At 41.5% G+C, this 27,108-nt stretch overlaps 1 protein-coding gene across 4 annotated transcripts in view; it reads left to right on the top strand.

The window, feature by feature from the left end:
- Positions 1 to 27,108, top strand: part of POC1B (POC1 centriolar protein B) — a 107,057-nt gene that overhangs the window by 26,684 nt on the left and 53,265 nt on the right. For 3 of the 4 annotated variants that reach the window (XM_075856809.1, XM_075856808.1, XM_075856810.1), the window contains 4 exons: positions 12,288 to 12,421; positions 16,670 to 16,738; positions 20,061 to 20,213; positions 24,759 to 24,842. In XM_075856809.1, the coding sequence (XP_075712924.1) occupies positions 12,288 to 12,421; positions 16,670 to 16,738; positions 20,061 to 20,213; positions 24,759 to 24,842 (440 nt within the window). The remainder of the gene's footprint in view (positions 1 to 12,287; positions 12,422 to 16,669; positions 16,739 to 20,060; positions 20,214 to 24,758; positions 24,843 to 27,108) is intronic. The other variant, XM_075856811.1, reaches the window with a different exon arrangement.

Below are 27,108 nucleotides of genomic sequence, written 5' to 3'. Positions count from 1 at the left end.
GACAGGAGCAAACAAGCACCGATCAACGGTGTCTTGTTGATCAGTGCTCGCTGCACCAGCCGATTATCGGCCGGTGTAATAAGGCCTTTAAGGCAATAGGAGATAACTGACGTCCCTCCTATAGATAAGTTGATAAACTCAATGATCTAATGTTTCTCTAGACACCGCTAACTACATTGTATGCACAATGTTCAATTGTAGGTAAGCATTCTTTCTCTCTGCGTTTCCCCTTCCCTTTGTTAGAGAAGGATCGTTAGGAGTAATCAATGCAACTATAGAAAATAATAAAGCAGTAAAAACTGCTATTAGACTGCTGGATGAACAGACAGTTAAAACTGTTGAGCCTGAGCCCTGATGGTGGACTAAAACTCTTTGATGTTAAGCCGCTCATGGTGGCTGTGGCAAGAATATCAGCTATATCAAGATACAACCCCCGGATGGTATAAGCCAGAGACTACATCCTGCTAGGAAAAACAATATAGGGGGCATGCGACTAAGTAAGTATAGCTAGTCATCTTTCTCTCGTTGCTTGCCCATCCCACAACTGCGTGACCTAGGTGGTGCTGCGCAGCCAACATAAATAGTGACCTTTTATCGCAGGCTAGTACAAATATGGAAAATTAGACATACCGTCCTAGAGGCTATTTAAGCGTATCACAAAGATATCTAGTGATCGCTATTGTCTCAGTGCCTTGCACAACCTTCAACACGAGGAAGCCAAAACGCATAACCAATTCAAATGGGTAACTCAATTATGGGGTACTGAACGAGCAGAAGGGTATACTTTCTACTCGATAAATGGATCAAAGGAAGTGGAGTAATTGAGTCCCAAAGGTATGACACGCTTGAGCCTAAACGTCCATTGAGCTTGGTTACCTAGCAGGTGATTGTTCAAATCGCCACCCATCAAAGAAGGGCGCAACTTCTCTATGGCCTGGAATTTCAGAAAAGTAGGGTCACCCAGATTGCATTGCCAAACGTGTCTGGCTATTGGACGATCCTCCTCCCTCAGAATATTACCTACGTGGTCTAGAATACGTCGCCTAAACATGTGAATATACTTAACCACATAGTTAAGGCGGCCCGGACAAGTAACACGGTGCACCACCCCAGGTGTCTTGCAGTTAATGAAGTCCAGTTGGACTTTTCCCTCCCGGTGGTGATGCTCTTGAATGTCTTCCCTGTGATGTTGTATTGGCAAGCCTTACAAGAGCTGCAACGATACGTGCCCTTCAAGTTGGTACGCTTAGCCACATACTGGTACTATTCTGAGGAGCCAAATGGCTCTTGACAAGACAGTCCCTCAAATTACGGCCCCTCCGAAAGGTAACAGTGGGTCTGGATTATACTACTACTTCATTCATATCGGGCTCAAGTCTCAGTATCCCCCAATAGGATTTAAACACCTCCATCACATCTTTGGATGCACAATCAAAAGTACCGATCATGCAATGGGTACCCCCGTCACTGTCCCGTTGACGTGGGACCAGCAAATCCATTCTGTTGAAAGCCACTGTGTGATAACGTGCCCACCTAAGGATATTCCTTGTATACCCCTGCCTCAGAAATCGGTTATTATTAACCCCTTAAGGACGCAGGCACTTTTGGACCATATGACACTGCCTCATTTTTTAAATCTGACGTGTCGCTTTATGTGGTAATAACTCCAGAATTCTTTTACCTATCCGCGCGATTCTGAGTTTGTTTTTCTCGTGACATATTGTACTTTATGTTAGTGAAAAAATTTGGTCGATTTTTAAATTCAATATTTATTTGTGAAAAACACCAAAATTTTGAGAGAATTTGCAAAAATTAGCATTATTCTAAATGCAAATGTATCTGCTTGTAAGACCGATAGTAATACCACACAAAATAGTGACTAGTTAATATTTCCCATATGTCTACTTTGTTTGCATCATTTTTTGAACATCCTTTTATTTTTCTAGGACGTTACAAGGCTTATAAGTTTAGCAGCAATTTCTCATATTTTCAAGAAAATTTCAAAAGGCTATTTTGTCAAGGACCAGTTCAGTTCTGAAGTGGCTTTGAGGGCCTTATGTATTAGGAACCCCCACAAATCACGCCATTTTAAAAACTCCACCCCTTAAAGTATTCAAAACAGTATTTAAAACGTTTCTTGACCCTTTATGCGTGTCACAGGAATTAAAGCAGAGTGGAAGGGAAATTTGCAAATTTCATTTTTTTTTTTTGCAGAAATTCCATTTTAATCTATTTTTTACTGTAATACTGAAGGTTTTTACAAGAGAAACACAACTGAATATTTATTGCCCTGATTCTGCAGTTTTTAGAAATATCCCACATGTGGCCCTAGTCTGCTATGGGCTTGAAACAAAAGCCCCAGAAGCAAAGGAGCACCTAGTGGATTTTTCGGCCTTCCTTTTCTTCAATTATATTTCAGGCACCATGTCAGGTTAGAGGTCTTATAGTGCAAAAACAAAGGAAACCCCCCAAAAGTGACTCCATTTGGGAAACTACACTCCTAGAGGAATTCATCTAGGGGTGTAGTGATTATTTTGACCACACAGGTATTTCATAGATTTCATTAGAATTGGGCAGTGAAAATGAGAAATTACATTATTTTCCAATAAGATGTAGCTTTAGGTCAAAATGTATCATTTTCTCATCAAATAAAGGAGAAAAAGCACCGTAACATTTGCAAAGCATCTTCTCCAGAGTACGGAAATACCCCATATGTGGTAATAAACCACTGTATGAATACACATCAGGGCTCAGAAGGGAAGGAGCGCCATTTGGCGAGCAGATTTTGCTGGATTGGTTTTTCTGCACAATGTCGCTTTTGCAAAGCCCCTTAGGTACCAGTACAGTGGGAACTCTCCCAAAGTGACTCCATTTGGCAAACTACACCCATTGAGGAATTCATCAAGGGGGGGGGGGGGTAGTGAGCATTTTGACCCAACAGGTGTCTCATAGATTTTATTACAAATGGGCAGTGAAAATTAAAAATTACATTATTTTCTAATAAGACGTAGCATTAGTTCTAAATTTTTCATTTTCTCAACAAATAATGGAGAAAAAGCACAGTAACATTTGTAAAGCGTTCTCTCCAGAGGAGGCAAATACCCCACATGTGGTCATAAACTGCTATTTGGACACACAGCAAGGCTCTAAAGGGAAGGAGCGCCATTTAGTATTTGGAGTGGAGATTTTACAAGATTCGTTTTTTGACACCATGTTGCATTGAGCTATAGTACCAGTACAGTGGTACTCCAGAAAAATTACCCCGTCTTGGAAACTAGATCCCTCAAAGAATTTATCTAGGGGTGTAGTGAGCATTTTGACAGCACAAGTGTTTTGCAAAAATGAGTAAACAATAGATGTTGCAGATTGAAAATTGCTGTTTTCCACAGGTATGCCATTTCCGTGCCCAATGTGTTGTGCCCAGCTTGTACCACCGTAGACACACATCCCATAAATTGTTAAGCGGGTTCTCCAGAATACAGTAATACCCCATATGTGGTCATAAATTGCGGTTTGGGCACACTGCCAGGCTCAGTTGGACCACCATTTGGCTTTTGAAGCGCAGATTTTGTTTGGTGTTTTACTGGTATTTCAGCTTATAATGTGGGGGCATATGTAAGCTGGGCGGAGTACATCAGGGCATATGTAAACTGGACGGAGTACTTCAGGGTATATGTAATCTGTGCAGAGTACATCCGGGTATATGTAAACTGGGCGGAGTACACCAGTGTATATGTAAGCTGGGTGGAGTACATCAGGGTATATGTAAGCCGGGCGGAGTGCATCAGGGCATAATAGGATGATGTAATAATGGGGTGAATGAATATTCCATGGATTGGTGTGGTACGCTTTGAACCAATCCTTTATGTACAGGCCGGGTTTTTGGGGTATTATACAAAATATCTGCACTCCAGTATTGCCTAATCTTTGACTTCTTCACTAGCCCTATAAGCAGCACAAGGCCCTAAAGTTTCCTCATGTCCGCTGCGTCTACGGGGTCCACCTGTGGGGTCCAGCAAATGACGATGTGGGGTATTTAGTGAAATTCTGCTGGACCTAAAAAATGAGTCTGGGCCGTCATTTTGCATCATTGCGTTTTGAGAGTCATAACGTGATATTTTTCCATTGACGGAGCTGTGTGAGGGTGCGTTTTTTGTGGAACGAGCTGTAATTTTTATTGGTTCCATTTTGGGGTACATTCGATTTTTATTTTTTTTTTATTTTTTTTTAAATCACAATTTATTCCATTTTTTTGGGAGATGAGGAAACCAAAATAAATATAAAAATACTCTTTTCTAAAAAAAATCATGTTTTAGTGTCGCCATTTTCTGACAGCCATAACTTTTTTTATTTTTTAGTTGATATCGCTGCGGGAGGACTTGTTCTATGCGTGACGAACTGTAGTTTACATTGGTACCATTTTGCGGTACTTGCAACTTTTTGATCACTTTTTATTACATTTTTTTTGAGACAAGATGACCAAAAAATAAAATGCGGTCATTGTTTTTTATTAAAAATTTTTACGGTGTTCACCGCGCGGTAAAAGTAATGTGACATTTTTATAGATCAGGCCGTTCTGAACACGGCGATACCTATAATGTATAGTTTTTTTTCATGTTTTCATTTTTTTTCTAATAATAAAGGAGTTGATCAGGGAAACAGGGCGATTTATTGTTTTTATTAGTTAAAACTTTTATTTATTTCTTTTTCTTTCACTTTTTTTTTTTTACCTTTTTCACTTCTTCTTTTACACTGACCTGGGGACTTGAAGATCTGGTCTTCTGATCCCCGTTACGATACACTGCACTACTTATGTAGTGCAGTGTATCGTAACTGTCATTCATCAACTGACAGTTAGCCTATTAGGTCCTGCCTCGGGCAGGACCTAATAGGCTTCCGTACCTGGGCAACCAGGAAGCCTAGCAACGGCTTCCTGTTTGCCATAGCAACAATCGCCACCCGCGATCTTTTGCGGGGGGGGGTAGAGAGGGAGCTCCCTCCCTCTCTCAACCACTTCAATGCGGCGGACGTCATTGACAGCCGCATTGAAGGGGTTAAATGGCTGCGATCGGTGGTAACAGCCATTGCAGCGGGATGTCAGCTGTGTATAACAGCTGACAGCCGCTGTAGATAAAGCGCGCACAGCTTCTGTGCACGCTTTAAAGTCCGACAAGGATGAGCAATGCCGACAGATCTGGAAGAACACGGGATGCCACGCTTAAGGGAGCTAGGGTGATGACTACCCGAGGCGAGTAAGCTGTTGGTAGCTGTGGATTTCCTAAACAAAATAGAGGATAACCTACCCGTCTTGTCAATTGTGATGGATAAGCCTAGGACGGAGAGTTTTATATTTAGGAAACTTATATCTTATTTTATCCACTACTTTTTCAGTTACATTATTCTGTGGGTTGATACAAATGCAGCAATATCAAATTTATGTTTTTTTGTTTTTTTATGTGTTACCATTTTTAGAAAAAAAATAATTTTGCGTCTCCACATTCTGAGCCATAACTTTTTTTTTTTTTTTCTGTCAATTGAGCGATGTGGGGGCTTATTTTTGTCGGGTAAGCTGTCATTTTTACTGATACTATTATGGGGTACTTATGACTTCTTGATCCCTTTTCATTCCATTTTTTTTTTAGAGGAGCTAAGGTGACCAAAAAACAGCAATTTGGGGGTTTTATATATTTAATTTTTTACGACATTCACCGAGGGGGTTAAACAACGCTATATTGTGATAGTTTGGACTTTTACAGACGCGGCGATACAAGTTATGTTAACTTTTACTGTTTTTTTTAACATTGCTTTAGGGAAAAAATGGGAAAAGTTTTGTTTTTTTTTCTTTTAATTTTTTTTTTTTGTAACAATCTTTATTTAACTGTTTTTAACCTTTTTCTTTTTATTAGTAACCCTAGGGAACTTGATATACTAATGTATTGTAATATATCGCTATACTGACAGCCCAAGTCAGGGCTTCAAAGGAGTACAAAGATGGCAGACCTGGGGGCCTTTATTAGGCCCCCAGGCTGCCATGACGACCACCGGCGACCGCGTAGTGGGGGGGCCTACTGCCCCCAGGAATTCCTGCAGGAATTTTGAGGCAGATTTTGACTTTCCTGCACACACTTCGCCGCGTTTTTTGCAGCCTTTTTTCGCAACTCTTTCTCTGCCTCCCATTGATGTCAATGGTAGGTCAGAGATGGTAATGCCTGAAGAAAAGGCATGACACTCCTTTTTCCCGCGAGCGTTTTTTTCCGCTCGTGCAGAAAAAAAAACCTCCGCCTACCATTAAAATCAATGGGAGGTGTTTTTGGCGCGGTTTCTGCGTCTGAACCGTGCCAAAAATCTCTTTGTGCACACGGCCTATAGAAGTGTTTCTTACCCTTTCACCTATGACGGCACTCCTGGAGAGACATCCCATTCGCTGGACAGGAAACCCGAGGATATAAAAAAGGACACACCTCTCCACACACCCAGTCAGGTTTCCTGTCCTCCAGATGGGATTGTCCTGTTAGGAAAGCAGCACTTCTCCATGGGTTGCAGGCCCCCTAACAAAGTCTTACCTTTTTTGCCTAGGGGTGCGCTGCAAGGTGTAAGTCTCTTTCGGAGGCAGCAACCTTAAGCCTGGGGTTGGTTACTCCCTTTTCTCCCGGTCCATCGCCTCCCTCTCTGGAGGTGGTGGGACCTTCCTCAGGCGCGAGAGTGGTTCTCCCGGGGTCATCTCGGCTCCCTCGTGGGGCCGGCACGCATGCCCAGTGTTGGCGCTTTCTGGCGCACTCTGTTTGAAACTTCCGGTCGCCGCGATGCATCACTTCTGGCGGGGTGACGCGTCCTACACCCCAGGAGGCGGTGGTTCCGGTGGCCCAACGTGGAGGAGGGCTCCTGGCGTCCGGAGCAGAGGACCTCCCCAGGCAATGCAAGGCCTATTTAGGCCTGAACAAGACGGGGCCTCAGTCTCCAGCATCTTCTTCCATATGGAGAAGCAACAGGACGTGCTGACCGCTCGGATGCCACAAGATCCTCCAGTCCGATACTTGAGGAGAAGGCAGGCCCATAGGGTAAGATAAAAAAAGAAGTTAGGAACTCCTTAAAGTCCCTAAAGAAAAAGAAGGATCTTCCATCCACCTCTTCTAGTCGGGTAGATTTATCCGATTGCTCTGCTGAAGAGGATTTTGAGCTAGAATAAGGAGCGCTGAGTACTTCGGATAATTTCTCAGACGAGGACGTGGGTGGGGGAAGTGTTTGTTCTTAGCAGAAGTCGTAGACCATCTTCTTAAAACTGTAAGAGCAACTATGAACATTGATGACCCCAAAGAACCTCGTTCCGTCCAGTACATAATGTTTGAAGGCCTAGGGCCTAGAAAACAGAGAACCTTCCCCATTCATAAGAATGTATTAAGCCTCATTAAAAGGGAATGGAAAAATCCGGATAAGAAAGTCGGTATTCCCAAAATTCTTAAGAGGACATATCCCTTTGAAGAAGTCTGCAAGGACTGGGATAATACCCGTTGACTTGACGCCCCAGTGGCAGAAATATCTAGGAAGAGTGCTCTTCCACTTGAGGATCTAGGCTCTTTATCCGATCCCATGGATAGGAAAGCCGATTACTACCTCAAGTGAACCTGGGAAGCTTCTACGGGGGCCTTTAGGCCAGGCATTTCAGCCACTTGCGTGGCTAGGTCTCTAAAGATATGGCTAGCCCAGTTGGAGCTCCACCTTAGAGATAAAACTTCTAGGGATCAGATCCTCTACTCTCTTCCAATGTTATCTAAGGTAGCAGAATTTTTGGCTGACGCCTCGGTAGATTCTGTGCGCCTCTCTGCCAGATCAGCGGCTCTCTCAAACTCCAAAAATATCATCAAATCCATGGATCCTAGGAATTATAAAAACAGGCTACGTCCTGGAATTTAGATCTCTTCCCCCCCAAACAGATTCTTTCCCACAAAGACCCTAAAAAATGTAGAAAAGCAACAAGTATTCGAGGCAGAAATTCTGTCACTTATAAGAAAAGAGGTCCTAATTCAAGTCCCAAGTGCAGAGGCAGGCCATGGCTTTTATTCCCCTCTCTTCCTGGTGAAGAAACCAGAAGGGAATTACAGGGTCATAATAAATCTAAAGGATTTGAACTCTTATCTAACATACAAAAAATTTCGTATGGAGAGCAATCCTTCTACTATAAATCTCCTCTCAAAAGATTGTGTAATTGCATCGCTAGACCCGGAGGATGCATACTATCATGTACCAATATGCAGTCCTCACCAGAAATATCTAAGGGTAGCAGTGACCCGCAACAAATCCTTGTTTCACCAGCAGTACAGATTCCTCCCCTTTGGCGTTTCACAAGCCCCAAGGGTGTTCTCAAAAATAATTGCAGAAATGACTTATTCCATCAGGACAAGGGACATCCTCTTGATTCCCTACCTGGGCGATTTTGTGATAGTGGCAAAAACATCTCAGGCCCTGATCCAACAGATAAAAATAATTTGCTCTATCCTAACCAATTTAGGATTGAAGATGTATCTAAAAAAATCAAATTTAATCCCATCAACCAGATGCGTCTTTCTAGGGATTCTGCTAGATTCCTCCAGGCAGATGTCCTTTCTCCCAGAAAGGAATATCAATCCCCTGATAGACAGGGTCTCAGATATATATTTAGGCCATTTGACCTCTTTCAGGAAGGCTATGTCGGTTCTGGGCCTCATGTCATCATGCATCCCAGCAGTATTAGGAGCTCACTTCAGATACAGATACTCGGCACACACCGCAAATTTCAGATACTCTGCTGGGTCTCTCCAGCTGTTAAACTGACTTCGGTCTGTGGCAGTGAAATTTTTATAATTTATATGTATAGTTTTGTTCTTGCTACACGTAGCTTAATAAAGGTTGTAAACTCTAACTTTATCCTTATTATCTATTGGGTGGTCAGGAAATAGGGTTTTGTTTGCCTGCAGGCATTCCTTTTCACACTTCAGATACAGGGCTCTACAATGGGACATTCTGAATCAGTGGGACAGGAACAGTCTCTTCCTAGATCAATCCCTCCACATATCATCAGCAGCCAGGCTGTCTCTCAGATGGTGGTTGAACAGGGAAAACCTCAGGCAGGGCATTCCATGGATAACAATCCCTACCCTACCCTATCTATAACCATGGATGCGATTCCTTGGGGATGGGGGAGCTCACTTCGACTCCTTTCTTTCAAGGTCAGTGGGATCACCGGACCGCACAAAGGGTCCTCCAATTTCAAGGAACTGGCAGCAGTTTTTCAAACTATGAAAAGCTCTGTACCAGCAATTTCAGGTCCGAATATAAAGATCTATTCGGACAACACGATGACAGTGGCATATATAAATCATCGGGGGGGACGAGATCTGGTTCCCTGATGGATTTATCTTCCCAGATATTTTCTCTGGCAGAGTACCATCTATTGACCCTCTCATCTGTCCATCTGAAGGGAAGGGACAACCAGGTGGCAGACTTCCTAAGCCGAGAAAGGTTACGTCAGTCAGATTGGTCTCTGAATACGGAAATCTTTCAGAAGATTGTTTACAGAAGGGGGAATTCCTCAATAGACCCGTTTGCATCCAGAAAACCGGAAGGTCAAGAGATTCTTCTCCCTGAATCCATCAGAACACCCAACAGCAATAGATGCATTCTCCCAGTGTTGGAGTCCAAAGAGGGGCTATGCCTCCCCCACCCCCATGTCTTCTCCCAAGGGTAATCAGGAAAGACAAAGCTTCAATAATCCTGATAGCCCCCTTCTGGCCAAAGAGACCATGGTTCACATGGTTAAGGAAAATGCCCTCAGACCAGCCTTGGATTCTCCCGACCATACCAGAACTCCTATGCCGGGGCCCAGTCGTGCACCCAGAAATTCAAAAACTTCATCTGACAGCCTGGAGACTGAAAGGGTAATCCTTAGACAGAGAAGGTTCTCAGAATCGGTCATTCCTACTCTACTAGCGAGTAGGAAAAAGGTTACCACTGAAATATATCTAAGGGCCTGGAAGGCATTCATAAATTTTGCCGGGGTGAACATAAATACTCTAAACAAACCAGATATCCCTTTTGATATTAGATTTTCTCCAGGCAGAATTAAATAAGAACCTCAAGCCTAGCACCTTAAAAGTTCAGATATCCGCACTAAGTTCCTTTTTTTTTTTTTTTTTTACTTCAGATTGGCAGAACACCCCTGGGTTAGGAGATTCCTGATAGCTCCTCTAGACTTAAGCCCCAGATTAGATCCTCAGTTCCTCCTTGGGACTTAAATATTGTTTTCCGTGCCATGACAAATCCACCGTTCGAACCACTAGACTATAACCATAAAAATGCTGACGCTCAAAATGACGTTCTTGTTAGCCATTACATCGGCCCGTAGAGTGAGTGAGATTCGGGCCCTTTCTGCTTTTCCCCCATATACTCTACTATTAGATGACAGGGTCATCCTAAAAAAAACCATACCAGGATTTCTCCCTGAAGTAGTCTCCCTATTTCATCTAGACCAGACATGGGCAAACTACGGCCCGCGGGCCACATACGGCCCGTTAGGCTTTTTAATCCGGCCCGCCGAACTTGTCCAAATTATAGTAAAAACCTCCTTTTTTTTCCCCCTTTCCCTGCAATGCCCACGTTTTCCCAATAGATGGCGCACTCAAAACACATTGACCGTTGTTAATGTGGCGCGTATTTCTCTTTATTTCACTTTAATTTTCACTTCGTTTCACGTCACCATTAAGCCCTTCAGCTGCAGGTAGGATATTTAATACAGCCTATGTCTGTGTGCTTGGCAACGATACACGTGTACTGTTTGCGCGTGAAGGCGAGGGTGTCCGTGGCGAGTTTGTAGAGCGCGCGGTCAGGACAATCCATCCATGATTTTGCGGAGTTTAACACAAGTAGATATTATTGAGCTTGAGTATTTTGTTGTGTAATAATATGTTTTGAATGTTGAAAGTGATTCCATTTTTCAATAAATGTTGATTTCTTTAACTTTGCACCTTCGATTGAAACTTATTAAAAACAGACGCAATCTTGATAAATCACAGTGCGTATGTTATTTTAATCTATTTACATTTCCTCCTCCCAGTATCTGCGAAATAGTATGTAAATGCCATATCTTGCATATTCCTTGAGACAAATTTATTAACTGATAAGGGCTATTTTTCACATTTGAAAGACAGTTAATAAATTGGGTTGTAGTGTTCTTACTGTGCTATGAGGTTTGCACACACTACATTTAATGCTTTAGTATATCCGGCCCAAACACTCCCTCCAAATGCTCCTGGCCCGGCCCCTCTGTCAAATTTTAGAACCCATTGTGGCCCGCGAGTCAAAAAGTTTGCCCACCCCTGATCTAGACCAAGAAATTGTTCTTCCCTCTTTATATAATTACCCAAAAAATCCAAGGGAACAGCAGTATAACTGCCTGGACTTAAGGAGGCACCTAGTCCAATACCTAGAAATCACTAAAGATTTAAGAACCTCAGAAAATCTGTTTGTCCAGTTCCAGGGTCCTAACAAGGGTTCGGCAGCCAGCAGGTCCACTATAGCGAGATGGATTTAACAGGCCATACATTTAGCCTATGTAAGTCAGAATCTCCAGCCTCCAGAGTTCTTCGGAGCCCACTCCACCAGGCATCCTTAGATCAGATATGCAAGGCTGCTACATGGAGCTCTCCTCGCACCTTCCTCAAGAATTACTGATTACAACTGCATACAGCCTCTGACTTGGCCTTTGGTAGAAAGGTACTACAAGCTGTGGTCCCACCCTAAATTTTCACTTCTATTGTACATCTCCAGGGGTGCTGTCATAGGTGAAAGTGTAAAAGACTGATTACTTACCGGTAATCGTTTTTTTATAAACCTATAACAGCACCCCTCTGTTACCCTCCCTAATTCTTGTATCGTATATAGTCCTCATGAAGTGAGTGCCGACATGAATACAAAGGGATTCCTTGTCAATACTGTATATATGAAGGTGTGAGGTAATTCCACTGGGTGGCGCAAAAAAAATAAAATATACAGTATATATATAAAAAAAATAAACTAATTCTCAGCCTGAGTTCTTCCTAAGACTGGGTGTGTGGAGAGGTGTGTCAGGCTTCCTGTCCAGCGAATGTGATGTCTCTCCAGGGGGGCTGTCATAGGTTCATGAAAAACCGATTACCGGTAGGACTTGATTTTGCAAAAGTATTGGCAGTTTTCACTCAGCTTGTAAGTTTTTTTGATATAGAAAACAGGCAGAGAAGCCAATGGTTCCAAAATGTAACCATCTAAATGTTTCTCAGTCCACAGTGCAGGTGTTAACTGTTTATCATTCCACCCATCTGGAAACGTCCTCCTTTCTGCCTCTAATGATGGTACTGTCAAGGTGCTGGATCTGCTGGAGGGGAGACTGCTCTACACACTACATGGGCACCAGGTACCAGATTATCTTTCATAAATAGCCATTGTCCTTTTTGACACAACAGAAGTAGTAGAAGAGTGTATTTACTGTTTCTTTAACCCCTTGCAGACAGCCAGTTTTGGCCTTGTGGACCCAGCCTATTTTTTTCAAATCTGACATGTCATTTTAAGGGGTAATAACTTGGGAATGCTTTGACTTATCCAAGCGATTATCAGATTGTTTTCTCGTGACACATTGTACTTTCTTATTGAAAAAAATTTGATCGATTTTTTTTAAATTCAATATTTATTTGTGAAAAACACCAACATTTTAAAAAATTTGGAAAAATTAGCAGTTTTCTGCTTGTAAGGCAATGTTCACACGGGGTATTTTGCCGAGTTTTTTTACGCGGAAACCGCCTCGCAAAACTCGGCAGAAACGGCCCGAGAACGCCTCCCATTGATTTCAATGGGAGGCGTCGGCATCTTTTTCCCGCGAGCAGTAAAACTGCCTCGCGGGAAAAAGAAGCGACATGCCCTATCTTTGGGCGCTTCCGCCTCTGACCTCCCATTGACTTCAATGGGAGGCAGGAGAAAGCGTACTTCTCGCTGTTTTATGCCCGCGGCGCTCAATGGCCGCGGGCGAAAAACGGCGCGATAATCGCCGCGAAAATCGGCGTGCAGGGAGAGGAATATCTGCCTCAAAGTTCCAAACGGAATTTTGAGGCAGATATTCCTCCCCCAAAATACTCCGTGTGAACATAGCCTAAGACAGATAGTAATACTACACCAAAATAGTTACTAGTTTACATTTTTTTTTATATGTATACTTTATGTTTGCATCGTCTTTTGAATGTCCTTTTATTTTTCTAGGCCATTACAAGACTTAGAACGCTAGCAGCAATTTCTCACATTTTCAAGAAAATGTCAAATGGCTATTTTTTTCAGGGACCAGTTCAGTTCTGAAGTGGCTTTTAAGGGTCTTACATATTAGAAAGTCCCCATAAATCACCCCATTTTAAAAACTGCACCCCTCAAAGTATTCAAAACTGCATTCCTCAAAGTGTATCAACCCTTTAGACGTTTCACAGGAATTAAAGCAACATGGAGGTGAAATGTACAAATTTCATTTTTTTGCCGAAATTCATTTGTAATACATTTTTTCCCTGTAATACAGAAGGTTTTATCAAAGAATCGCAATTCAATATTTATTGTCCAGATTCTGCAGTTTTTAGAAATATCCCACATCTGACCCTAGTTTGCTTATGGACTGAAGCACCGGTCTCAGAAGCAATGGATTTTCAGGCCTCTTTTCCAGGTTTGAAAAGGTCTTGTGGTGCGAAAACATAGGAAAAACCCTTCAAAAATACACCTTTTTGGAAACTACATCCCCAAGAAATTAATCTAGGGGTATAGTGAGCACTTTGATCCCACAGTTGTTGTTTTTTGCTAAATCTCTGAATTAAGCCATATATCTACAATTTTTTTTCCAATAAAGCATACAATGTTTTCATTTTTACAAGGAATAAAGAAGAAAAAACACCCCAACATTTGTAAAGCAGTTTCTCCCGTTTACGGAAACACCCCATCACAAACTTATGTTTGAACACACGGTAGCCCTCAGAAGGGAAGTATTGGCTTTTGGAGCTTAAATTTTGCTGGAATGGTTTTCAGTGCCAGCCCCTGAGGGACAAAAACAGTGGAAACCCCCCAAAAGTGACCCCATTTTGGAAACGACACCCCTTATAGAATTTATCGAGGGGTATAGTGAGCATTTTGACCCCACAGATTTTTTTTTTCCAGAATTTATTGGAAGTAGGCAGTGAAAATTAAAATCTACATTTTTTTCACCATAAAATATAGTTTTAGCTTGGATTTTTTCATTTTCACAAGGGCTAAAGGAGAAAAAGCACCCCAATATTTGTAAAGCAATTTCTCCTGAGCACAGCAGTACACCATATGTGGACATAAATTGCTGTTCGTACCCACGGCGGGGCTTAGAAGGGAAGGAGCGTTATTTGGCTTTTGGAGCTCAAAATTAGCTAGAATGGTTTGCTGCGCCATGTTACATTTGCAAAGCCCACGTGGGACCAAATCACTGGAAACCCCCCAAAAGTGACCCCATTTTGAAAACTTAACCTCTTATGGAATATATCTAGGTTTATAGTGAGCACTTTGACCCCACTATTTTTTTGCAGAATTTAGTGGAATTATGTAAAAAAAAATTCTGACAAAACATGGAAATTTTCTATTTTTACAAGGAATAAAGGAGAAAATGCACCCCAGCATTTAAAAAGCAATTTCTCCCGATGATGGCAATAACCATATGTGTTAATAAACTGCTGTTTGGACACACGGCAGGGCTCAGAAAGGCAGGAGCGCCTTTTGGCATGCAGATTTTGCTGGACCTCCTGTTCGGCACCATTTCGCATTTGCAGTGCCTCTGAGGTAACAGAGTATAGTGGAACCCCCCAAGAAGTGACCCAATTTTAGAAACTACACCCCTCAATGCATTTATCATTTGCCTGGACAAATGACAGGGCTCAGAATTGAACAGCACCATGCGCATTTGAGGCCTGTTTTGGTGATTTTTCACAGCATTGGCCCACAATTGCAGGGCTCTGAGGTCAAATAGTATAACAAACCCCCAAGTAGTGACCCCTACTTTGGAAAAAAAATGCCCTACGGGGTGTAAAGGGGGGTAGGTGAGCGTTTTGACCCTACGTGTTTTTTCATTAGAAATGAATGCGTAGCGGATGGTGCAAATTAAAAATTGCAATTTTCCACTGATATGCTATTTTAGTGCACAACATGTTGTGCCCACTTTGTGCCACTGAAGACAAATACATCATAAACTTTTAAGTGGGTTCTCCCGGGTATGGCGATGCCATATATCTGTACGTAAATTGCTGTTTGGGCACACTGTAGGGCTCAGAAGGGAGGGAGCGCCATTTTGCTTTTGGAGTGCAGATTTTGCTTGGTAGTTGTTCTGTTTGGGGTATTTCAGTTTATAATATGGGGGCATATGTAAGCTGTACGGAGTGCATCAGGGCATAATAATAGGGTATAATAATGAGGTAGATCAATAATAATCCACAGATGTGTGGCCAGTGTCGCACTGATGAATGGTGCCCAATCTTATCCGCATTTGGAACACGTTTTGCACATTTTGTGTCACCATATTCTGAGAGCCAGAACTTCTTAATTTTTTCTCTAACGGGGCTGTCTGAGGGCTTATTTGTTGCGGGACAATCTGTAGTTTTCATTGGTGCCATTTTGGGGTACATGCGATTTTATTATTTTTTTTTTATCACTTTTTTTTCTCAAGGAAGGTGACCAAAAACAAGCAATTTCCGACAATGTTTTTTTTGTTTTTTTTACAGTGTTCACCGTAGGCTATAAATGTCAATTTTACGTTATTCTGCGGGTCAACACAATTTCTGCAATACCATATGTATATAGTTTTTTTTTATATTAAGCAGCATTTGCACAAAAAAAAAAATCACTTTTTTTGTAGATTTTATTTTTTGTGTCACAATATTATGAGAGCTATAACTTTTTTTTATTTTTCATCAAAAAAGCTGCGTTTTTTGCGGGACGGGTTGTAGTGTTTATTGGTACATGCGACTTTTTGATCTCTTTTCATTCTGTTTTGTGAGGTGTGGTGACCAACAAATAGCGTTTCTGGCTTTGTTTTTTTTTGTTGTTTTTTTGCGGTGTTCACCGGGCGGGAAAAATTTGAGTATAGTTTTACAGTATGGGTCGTTATGGTGATACCAAATATGTGTACTGTTTTTAACGGTTTCATTTTTGTCATAGGAAAAAAGGCAGTGTTTTGTTTTGTTTTTTAACTTGAAACTTTTATTTTTAAACTTTTATTCAACATTTTTATAAACTTTTTATTTTGTCCCACCTAGGGGACTTGAAGGCCTGCACTTCTGATCTTTACTTTAATACATTGCACTACCAACCTAGTGCAATGCATTAGAGCTGTCAGTTATTCACTAACCTAATGGGATTCCATACGTGGCAAACCAGGAGGCCATTGTTAGGTCTCCAGTTGCCATCGGTTTTGATCGGGGCATCTAAGGGGTTAATGGCAGGGATCGGAGCTTGCTCCTCCTCCTAAAAGTAGAATTCTAAACTGCACGGACACTTTGGTAATGTTTTACTATAAGAATTTGTCAAGCTATTGAGAACGTATTATATTCAATGGAGGCTCTTATATTTGCTTTTAGGCCCCTAAAAGAAAACTAAAGATATTTTATTATGTTTTCATTTGCAGGGCCCTGTTTTGTCTGTTGCTTTCTCAAGAGATGGAGAACAGTTTGCTTCTGGAGGAACGGATGCACAGGTTTGTCACTTAATTCTGCATGCAAATAGAATGAATAATGAAGCCTTTTTCTAAATATGTATATGTGCATAAGTGGACTCTTCGCTACACAGTAATATATCAGACTGAGAAGTACTGTATTGTGTATGCTGTGGTCAAATCAAACAGTGTGATTTATGAATACAATTGTGATCAAGTTATTGGCCCACATTTACGAAGACTGGTATAACTTACGCCAGTCTAAATAAGGGTGATCGTTGGATTGATTTGCACCAGATCTAATTTTGGTCCCTTTTAGACTTGGTTTACTTTAAAGTGCAACTAAACTTGCAACAAACTTCTGACATGTAATAGTGATGTTTGGATGGGTGGGGGTCCGAGCACTAAGAACCCCACCTATTGCTGAAACTAAGCGGCAGAAGTGCTCGGGTGAGCGCTAAGCCGCTTAGTTTCTGAACTGCTTTTTTCAGAAGGCCGATGTAGCAGTGTTCAGGCCCATGGACTTTCTATTGAGTCCGTACACCGTTACATTACTTCTGCCGCTTCGTTTTAGTGATCACTGGGGGTCTCCATGCTCGGACCCCCACCAATGAAAACTTCTGATGTCATGTAACGTGTCAGAAGTTTGTTGAAAGTTTAGTTACCCTTTAATAAATGTGGCCTAAACTACTTCTCTCTGGAGATCACACCCACATTTCTCATCACTTTTGCAACTATTTTGGAGTGCAGTTTACACCAAAACTGGCGGAAACTGCTTAGTAATTGTGGATCATTGTGTAGCCCTGACCTAAACCTCAAAGTTTTATGAGTAAATTTGGTATGAGAAAATAATGAGCTGTTACGTTGAAAATGCCATCCAATCTGTGGGCAGCATGTCATATGGCAGGAGATGCAGAGTAAATTGATAGATAAACACAGTCGAGTCACATTATGATCACCAGCTAATATCCAGAGTAACCGCCGTGTGCAGCATGGACAGCAGCTAGACAGGCTGGGAGTGACTCAATAAGGTGCTCGTGTCTGTGGTATCTGGAGCCATGCTGACTGCAGTGCATCCCACATTTGCTAGAGGGTGTTTGGGAGAGGATCCCACAGATGCTCAATTGGGCTGAAGTCTGGCGAATTAGGGGGCCAGGGAAATACTTGGAAGTCTTGGTCGTGCTCTGCCAACCACTTTCGGACATTACTAGCCATGTCGCATTGTCTTGCTGGAAGATTTCATCTGCCCTAGGGATGACCACCAGCATGTATGGGTGGAACGATTGAACCGATTTGGGTATGAATCCGAGTGCCATCCACATGGATGAGTGGGCCCAGAGAAAGCCATGAAAAAATTCCCCAGACCATAACGCTGCCGGCACCTGCTTGTGTTCTTCCAGTAATGGTTACAGGGTGTTTGTTCTCTGATGTTTCTCGACTGAAACGACTAAGTCCATCCTTTCGATGAAGCATAAAACGTGACTGGTCGGAGAAGGTAACCCTTTGCCAATCATCGGTGGTCCAATTGTGATACTGCCGTGCCAATTGAAGCCTATTTTTCTGATGCACCTTTGTAAGCATAGGAGCAGTGACCATCGTCTGATTCATAGCCCCATACGCAGCAGCATTCACTGAACTGTTATTTTAGACACACACGTCTGTAAGCCCCCTGGTTGATTTTCGCAGTAAGCTGCTCCACTGTAAAGCGTGTTGTTCATCCCTCGCGCACCTTTGGCACATGGTGCTCTGCAGTTTCCACGTCGGTTATTCCCAATGATGCCATTTGTCCACTCATGATACACTTTCACCACAGCAGCACACAAACCGTTCACAAACTGCGCTGTTTGAGAAATACTGCCACTCTTGGCCCAAAAGCCAATAATAATCTCTTTTTGCAACTCTGATAAATCGCCCCTTTTACCTATGACAATGAGTGATGTGTTCAGACAGCCTATCACACACCTTATATACCCATGTATGTGTGTTTATATATTATATTTGTAGCAAAAGATTCAGTAATTTTGTTAATTTAACCCCTTCTCACCACAGCCATAACTTTTAAATTTTTCCGTTGACCTAGCCGTATGAGACACAAGTTGTAGTTTTTAATGGCACCATTTAATGTACGATATGATGAACTGGAAAACTGCTATTCCTCCATTGTTTTTGGGGTTTCATTTCTACAGCGTTCACAGTGCAGTAAAAATAACATGTTAAAGGGGTTGTCCACTACTCTAAAACTGATGCCTTATACACTAGGTAGGTCATCAGTACATGATCCGGGGGGTCTAACACCTGGACCCCGCACCGATCAGCAGCTCCGGGTGCCTCCGGACATCAGAATATTCAAGTTCTGCAGCACGGTCGCTATGCTATTGTACGGAGCCAACTGTTTCCCGCTCCATAGGTTGCATAATGGGCAATGACATCCGGTGCCCGCAGGCCACCGGAGCGGCTGATTGGTGCAGGGTCCGGGTGTCGGACCGGCACAGATGATATACTGATGACCTATCCGGTAGATAGGTCATCAGTTGTCCAGTAGTGGACGACCCCTTTAACATTATGCGGGTCAATCCGATTACAGCGATACCAAATTTATATATATATTTTTTTATGTTTGACTACTTTTACAATATAAAAACAATTTCTTAAAAAAAAAAATGTTTCACCATATTTTGCGACCCATAACTTTTTTTTTACTTTTCAGTTGATGAAGCTGTGTGTGGGGGCTTGATTTTTTTTTTGTGGGCTGATAGCCGTTACGTTCATTTTCTTAATTATTTACATTACTTTTAATATTGTTAAAGTGTATGTGTGTGTATATATATATATATATATATATATATATATATATATATAATGTGTATGTATATCTGCTCATCTTCTGCTTTATAACCAGCTTTTTCTGTGTCTGTCAAGCTTTTTAATAATGCTACTCCATGTTAATTTGTATGTGATATTGTACAATCTATGTCCTATTGTTGTTCTAACGGATTTGAGTTGTCTGAAGAAAACCTGTCACCTTCCACATTACAAATTTAATACATTTCTCACAGTGGTCTCATATAAATTTTTACCCTTTTCCTTGAAATAGTACCCACATTAGAAATTCTGTTTCATTTTCCTAGAATGTATTGGGTGCTGATACTTTTCAATGCAAACACTTGGCAATCTCTGCACAAGCAACACTTGGCCCATCCAGCTTCTTCTCTAGTTCTCTCCCAGTCAGTTCAGACACGAAATTCGTTAAAATACTGTAAATAACAATTTCAAAAAAATAGAAATGTAGAACAAACCCAAAAACAGGTTTGGGGACACTGAAATTGTGTGGGATTATTTATTTAGTATTTCTTTTCTGTTTTAGGTTTTAGTCTGGAAAACAAATTTTGACATATTTGACGATAAAGAAATTTGTAAAATGCAACAGAAAAGGCTTTTTCCTGAAGCGCCACCTCATTTAAATGATGTTTATCCTCGGTCTTCTCACTTCCACAGAAGCAGTGAGCCTTCCATTCAGGTGATATTTGTTAAAGCGTTACCTGTTCCTGCCCCCCCTATGATATAAAATATATGTATTGTGCTATGCTATGTTTGCCACTTTTTTTATTCTAAACAAAAACTTTTGTGTTAAGTTTGACTCTATTCACCCTGGTGTCATGGTTTCCATTTTGTTTGACAGATCCCATTAACTTTTGAATTCCCTGTTATGTAAAAACGTTGTGTAAGGATGCTGAAAGTTGAATTGTATGTGGTCTTTTGGCCCAAGCCAGTGTGATTATAAAGAGGTTAATGCAGTTAACATTACCATCACCATTTAGGGTTAAAGAAAAAAAAACATTTAAACTGGAGTTTTGTTTCCTTGGCATCTGTACCGCCCCGTGTCCTATTTGCGTCTCTCCATCCCAGAAGTAACTTCAGGCGGGAAAGCAAAGGTCTGACGCTATTGGATAACTGCACATTTTCTAAAATGAAGATCCTGTACCACCACCTTCTAATGTCGTCTTCTTTATCCAAATCACCCCTGTTTGTAAAGTGAGCGATCCAGATAGATCTGCTCAAAATACAATTCCTTAATAAATTAAAGTAGCTCAAAGGGTTTATTCTAATGTGCCAGTTTTGTGCCATTTCCAAAAATCCATGGCGCAAAAGTCCTCGGTTTTGTAAAAAAAAAAAAAAGTGTGAATACATTTAAAGATGCATTATCAATTAGTCAACACATCATGCTGTGCTGTACGTTTATAGAATTTGCTAGTGGCATTATACATAAAGAGACAGCAGGTGTCACTGTTCATATTCTGTAGAAAGTTACACGTTTCGTGTCTGTTGAAAATTGGGTATAGAATTGTGGTTGGTTCACTTTCACTTGTTGATAAATATATTGATATGGCACCACTGCCCATCTTTGTTTTATAAATCCCAAATGGGATCATTTAACTGTACCTTAGGGGTAAGTGCATATAGGGCAGATACTCCCGAAAAACCACACCAATTTGTGGTGCAGATTTTCGGGTGGAATCTCCACTGCGGAAACCGTAATAGAGAAAAAAAAATCAAGTCATAGCGACGCGACCCTCTGTTCTGAGTGCAGCCCTTCCTCCTGGCATGATGCTGTAGTCCATGTGACGACTGCAGACTTTTTTTTAGACCCCGCACCGCACATGGGATGAAACATCATCCCAGGAGGCCGGGCTGTACTCAGAACAGAGGATCGCGTAGCTATGACGACGTCTGGGAATAAGTATGAACTTTTTAAAAAAATGTTAAACCCCAAAAAGTTTTTTTTTTTTTGCAACGGAACAGCAGCTTTTCCGCCGCAAAAAAATTCCACATTTGCCTATTTTGTTGCAGGTTTTACCCCCCCCCCATTGATTTCAATGAAGAAAACCCGCAACAGAATAGCAGCGATTCCGCAGCATAAATTGACTTGCTGCAGATTCAAAAACCGCACCACAGAGCAATTTATGAACGGTTTCTCTGCAGATATTATCTGGATGAGATTTGTTTAACTCTAATCCACCCGGCTGCTACTGTATTATGCTGCAGAGTTTCCGCAATGAAATCCGTTTACATAAAATCTGCAGTTTACTCTGTCCCTACTTTAAAGTGTACAAAACTTCCTGCAGCGATATAGCAAAACGTAGATTATGGCACTGATCTCTGGTTTTAGGAACAGAGTAAAATGTATGTATTTATTTGCAAGGTTTATTTGCACTTGAGATCTGTATTATACCATTGCCGCATGGTCATATCGTGAACTTTGACGCCTGAGCTAGACGACCAATTGTGTGTGACTCAATTCATCTGCAGCCCTGAGAATGGCATTTTGAGGGCACTTTGGGGAAAGTTACAACAGTTAAAGACGGTCACACTGCAGTAGAAGTAGATGGGAACCAGTGTAGCCACAGAACTGATGAGTAACTTTTTCCATTTAAATAAAGAGTTGCTACATGGAGATATTATAGATGATCATTTCAGGTGCGCACCACCAAAAAAGTCAGTAATTCATTGCTGGGGATATGGGATGATAGATAGGGAAAAGCGATGTGATTTTAAAATCTCACTTTTATTACACTAGAAATTCTTTTATGTTGCCATTTAAAAATGTTAACTAGTTTTTCTATTTAATTGTAACTTAAGGCTACATTCAGACGAGCGTGTGCAACCTTGGACGTGAAAAACTTAAGTTTCTCATGTCCGAGGTGCGGGATGCGTTATCACTGATCCCCCCCCATAGACTAGAGTCTATGGAGGGATGTATAAAAACGCAAGAAAATAGGACATGCCCTATTTTTCCATGGACCCTTCACGCGCTCCGTTGAAACAACGGTCGTGTGAACGACCCTACTGAAATGCATGTGACGGTCGTTGTTTTAAAGGCCATCACACAGACAAGTTACAAGCTCGTCTGAATGAGTCCTTTGAAGGAAAATGTTGCCTGACTTGTAGAAAATCCATCAGGGCAGCACAGGAAAGGGCAGGGATGCGATATTATGTAAAACAGAGGTTTAGATGTCCACCTTCCCCACGCAGTGTGATTGGAAGATCTTTCTATATACAAACCCAGAGATGAAAAGCTGTCACTTTATAGTCAATGGCTAACCATGCGGCAATCCAGAAAAAGCTAATCGTAGCCTACAGTAGATGGAGTGGCACAGTGTTTTCCTAGTGCCGCTGCAACCATTCTAGCTGTCACAGGGGCTCACCACGGTCTGACTCAACCAGTCTGACATTGCCTAGTGGTATGCCACCAATGTCTATCCTTAGACAATCCCGTCAAGTCAATGTTTACATCACATCTCAGTGAGACATATGTAGCAGCAGTAGTTCTTCAGTTCAATACTCCAGAAGATGTTTTTGCATAAAATCAGTAGTTTTCAGGATTTCACATGCTTGGTATATTTGCCTTAAATTAATTAGCCATAAGGCCTCATGCACACTTCCATCACCGTTTTATCGCCCGTTTTTGACGGATCTGTGTGTCCGTTTTTGTTTCCGTTCCGTGTTTCCGTTTTACACGGCCGTTGTGCTTCCATTTGGCTTCCGTTTTTCCATTTAAAAAACGTAAGGTAAACTTCATTTGAACTTGTCACATGTCCCAGGAAACACCCATAGAAAGTTTACAAGAAGTTTTTGGTGCTGTTTTCTGCAGCTTTCAGAGCATAGAGAACAGTTTGAGATTACTCAGCTTCGCTTGCTTTGGTTTTTTGGGGATTTTTGGAGGGAAATGTGTGCATTTACTTGCTTATATTGTGACGCTGGGCACTAGTTCCCTGCTGCCATCTGTGCGTGAAAAGCTCCTTGGCAAGTTCCTCCCACGCGGCGTCCTTTTTATAGCGGTCGTGGTAGCATTCTGCCTGTGTATCCCACAGTTCTGGGTGATCCTGCACCAATGCTATGAGTCTCTCCACATCCATCTTCAGGAATGAATGTGTGCTGTAGTCTGAGTCTGTGAACTTTGGCACACCCAGCCGTTGCTATGGAAACGGATCCATCAAAAACGGACGGCACACGGAAGCCTTCTGTGTGCTATCCGTTTTTTTGACTGACCCAATGACTTCTATGGGCCACACGGTCACTGAATCACTGACCAAAGTAGGACATGCTCTACTTTTGACGGAACGGAGCAACGGATCCGTTTAAATAACTGAAGTGTGCATGGGGCCATTGAAATGAATGGGATCAGGGTGCTATCAGTGACAAAAACGGACAGCACCCTGAAGGAAAAGACTGAAGTGGGCATGAAGCCTTATTATGAGAATATGCCATAATATTATGATTGGTGGAAGTCCGATGTCTCGGACACCCGCCGCTCCTAGTAACTTTTTCCCTGCGCAGTATAACTCCCACCCACCCGCTTTCTGGGGCATTCTAACATGGAGAATTCCCTGCATGGTGGATTAACAGGGGGGGGGGGCACCGCTGTCCAGCGAAAAATCTTAAAGGAGCTGCAGCACTTAACTAGCGTTGTGGCCCATTTATTCTGAGCATTTGTTGGGGTCCTGCCAGGCAGCTCCTCAGCATCAACAAATTCCAGCAATATGCCATAATTTGTAATAGTCAGAAAACCCTTTGAAAAGAACTATAGACCTCCTTACATAGTCATTCCTGCTTGATATCTCAGGCAAGATTGTAGAATAGTATGCGGTTACTCCACTAGAGGTCATCAGCTCATGTCGAGAATTTGGGAACTTGAAGGTGCAGAAAAATAATCATTGAAGGGGTTATTCTGTGTACATTTGTTTCCTCTTGTATGAAGTTTTTAAGTCTAAAAGTTGAATTATCTTTTGAATGTTTCTATAATGCATTGATATCCAGTGCTAATCTAGTATAATCTGTCTGTCCATCCACAGTATATATTATAACATCATTCTAAAAGGTTTCAGCTCTTTTAACCAAATGGAATATTAATAAACGTATACATTATTTCTAATATGATTAGATTTATTTAAGCAACAATTTTATTCAACACGTGTGACCTCTCTCTATCCTCATACTAATTTATACAGCTTTGCTCTGTTTTCTTCTCCTTGTGAGACCTGTTCTTTTATATTCCATCCTCCAGATTAATCCCATGTTTGAAGTGGCAGATACACAAGCCTCCAATCCTCCCATTATAGATGTCAGAAACCTTACTTCCAATGAACAGGTACTAATACTAATTAGAAAAATTGGGATTTAATGCTTTAAATTAACAGTAAAAATAGCAGAAACAAAGGGGGAATTTATTAATTTTTCTACACTGGTTTTCTTATGCAAACCGCAAGCAAGTCGCAATTTGCTGGAAAATTGCAACGTTTCTGCCATTTTTGGCACTCGCAGCACTTTTCTAACAAGTGAGCAACAATTAGTGGAAGCGGGTGGAGCCACCCATGGCCCGACAAATGTACTTTAATTTACGCCAGAAACTGGCATAAATTATTGTACAAATTATGCCAGCTCATATCTGGCCAACCACTGTGTCTACGGTCCACATCGTTGCCCGTTTCTTTGTGCTTCTTCAAAAGAGCTTGAACAGCACATCTTGAAACCCCAGTCTGCTTTGAAATCTTTGCCTGGGAGAGATCTTGCTGATGCAGTATAACAATGTCTTGTTGCTGTGCTCGGTCTTGCCATAGTGGACCTGTGACATCAAACTGTCTTCACCTCACGTAGCTACGTGAGGAACTGCCAGAGTTGGGCAGTTCCTCAGCCAGTTTTAAGCCTCTTACACAGCTGTTTCTGTTACAGTTAGTATTTATTTGGGGACCAAAAATTATTAGCAGTGTACTCCCTTCAGTATGGGAGTACACTTGCTAATATACATTCTGGTCCCCCATCGCGCTGATTATGAGATTTGAATCGATTTTTACAGCGCTGCCGGGGTTCCCGGAAGTCTAGTAGCACATTCTTCCTTAATGATGACACGACTCTTCATCATGTGACCAGCCCCGCTGTACTGTATGTAATCGCTGTACTCCTGCTACTGCTTGTACATGGAGTACAGTGGCGCCGGTCACATGACGAAGAGTCGTATCTTCTTGAAGGAAGATGAAAATCTCAGAATCAGCACGAAGGGATCCGGAATGTATATTAGTGAGTGTACTCGCATACTGCAGTGCGTACACTGCTATTAATTTTTGGTCCCCACATAAACACTACATTTAACCTACATATAAAAATGATGATCATTATCACCTGTTTGGTATACCTGGTTAATCATACACTTGACTATAATCCTACAAAATCCATGACTTTGTGCAAGTTTATCTAAAAGTATTGATGCGTCGTTAAGGCAAAGGGTGGTCACACCAAATATTGATTTGATTTAGATTTCTGTTCATTTACTTTTGTCTTTTGGTAATTGATAAAAAGAAAACTATTAACACTTCTATTTTTGAAAGCATTCTTACTTTGCAGCGTTTTCCTACAACTGCCTTAAACTTTTGCACAGTACTATATACAGTGTGTGTGTGTGTGTGTGTGTGTATGTATAGATATATATATATATGTGTGTGTGTGTGTGTGTATAGATATATATATATGTGTGTGTATGTGTATATGTATATGTGTGTGTATATATATATATATATATATATATGTGTGTATATGTATATATATATATATATATATACACTACCGTTCAAAAGTTTGGGGTCACCCAGACAATTTTGTGTTTTCCATGAAAACCCACACTTATATTTATCAAATGAGTTGCAAAATGACTAGAAAATATAGTCAAGACATTGACAAGGTTAGAAATAATGATTTTTATTTGAAATAATAATTTTCTCCTTCAAACTTTGCTTTCGTCAAAGAATCCTCCATTTGCAGCAATTACAGCATTGCAGACCTTTGTCATTCTAGCTGTTAATTTGCTGAGGTAATCGGGAGAAATTTCACCCCATGCTTCCAGAAGCCCCTCCCACAAGTTGATTGGCTTGATGGGCACTTCTTGCGTACCATACGGTCAAGCTGCTCCCACAACAGCTCTATGGGGTTGAGATCTGGTGACTGCCCTGGCCACTCCATTACAGATAGAATACCAGCTGCCTGCTTCTTCCCTAAATAGTTCTTGCATAATTTGGAGGTGTGCTTTGGGTCATTGTCCTGTTGTAGGATGAAATTGGCTCCAATCAAGCGCTGTCCACAGGGTATGGCATGGCGTTGCAAAATGGAGTGATAGCCTTCCTTATTCAAAATCCCTTTTACCTTGTACAAATCTCCCACTTTACCAGCACCAAAGCAACCCCAGACCATCACATTACCTCCACCATGCTTGACAGATGGCGTCAGGCACTCTTCCAGCATCTTTTCAGTTGTTCTGCGTCTCACAAATGTTCTTCTGTGTGATCCAAACACCTCAAACTTCGATTTGTCTGTCCATAACACTTTTTTCCAATCTTCCTCTGTCCAATGTCGGTGTGCTTTTGCCC

The sequence above is a fragment of the Rhinoderma darwinii genome, chromosome 3 (assembly GCF_050947455.1).
Source record: "Rhinoderma darwinii isolate aRhiDar2 chromosome 3, aRhiDar2.hap1, whole genome shotgun sequence".
NCBI classification, from domain to species: Eukaryota; Metazoa; Chordata; class Amphibia; order Anura; family Rhinodermatidae; genus Rhinoderma; species Rhinoderma darwinii.
The sequence above is the reverse complement of the archived record's forward strand: the minus strand, read 5'-3'. Positions and strand labels throughout refer to the sequence as shown.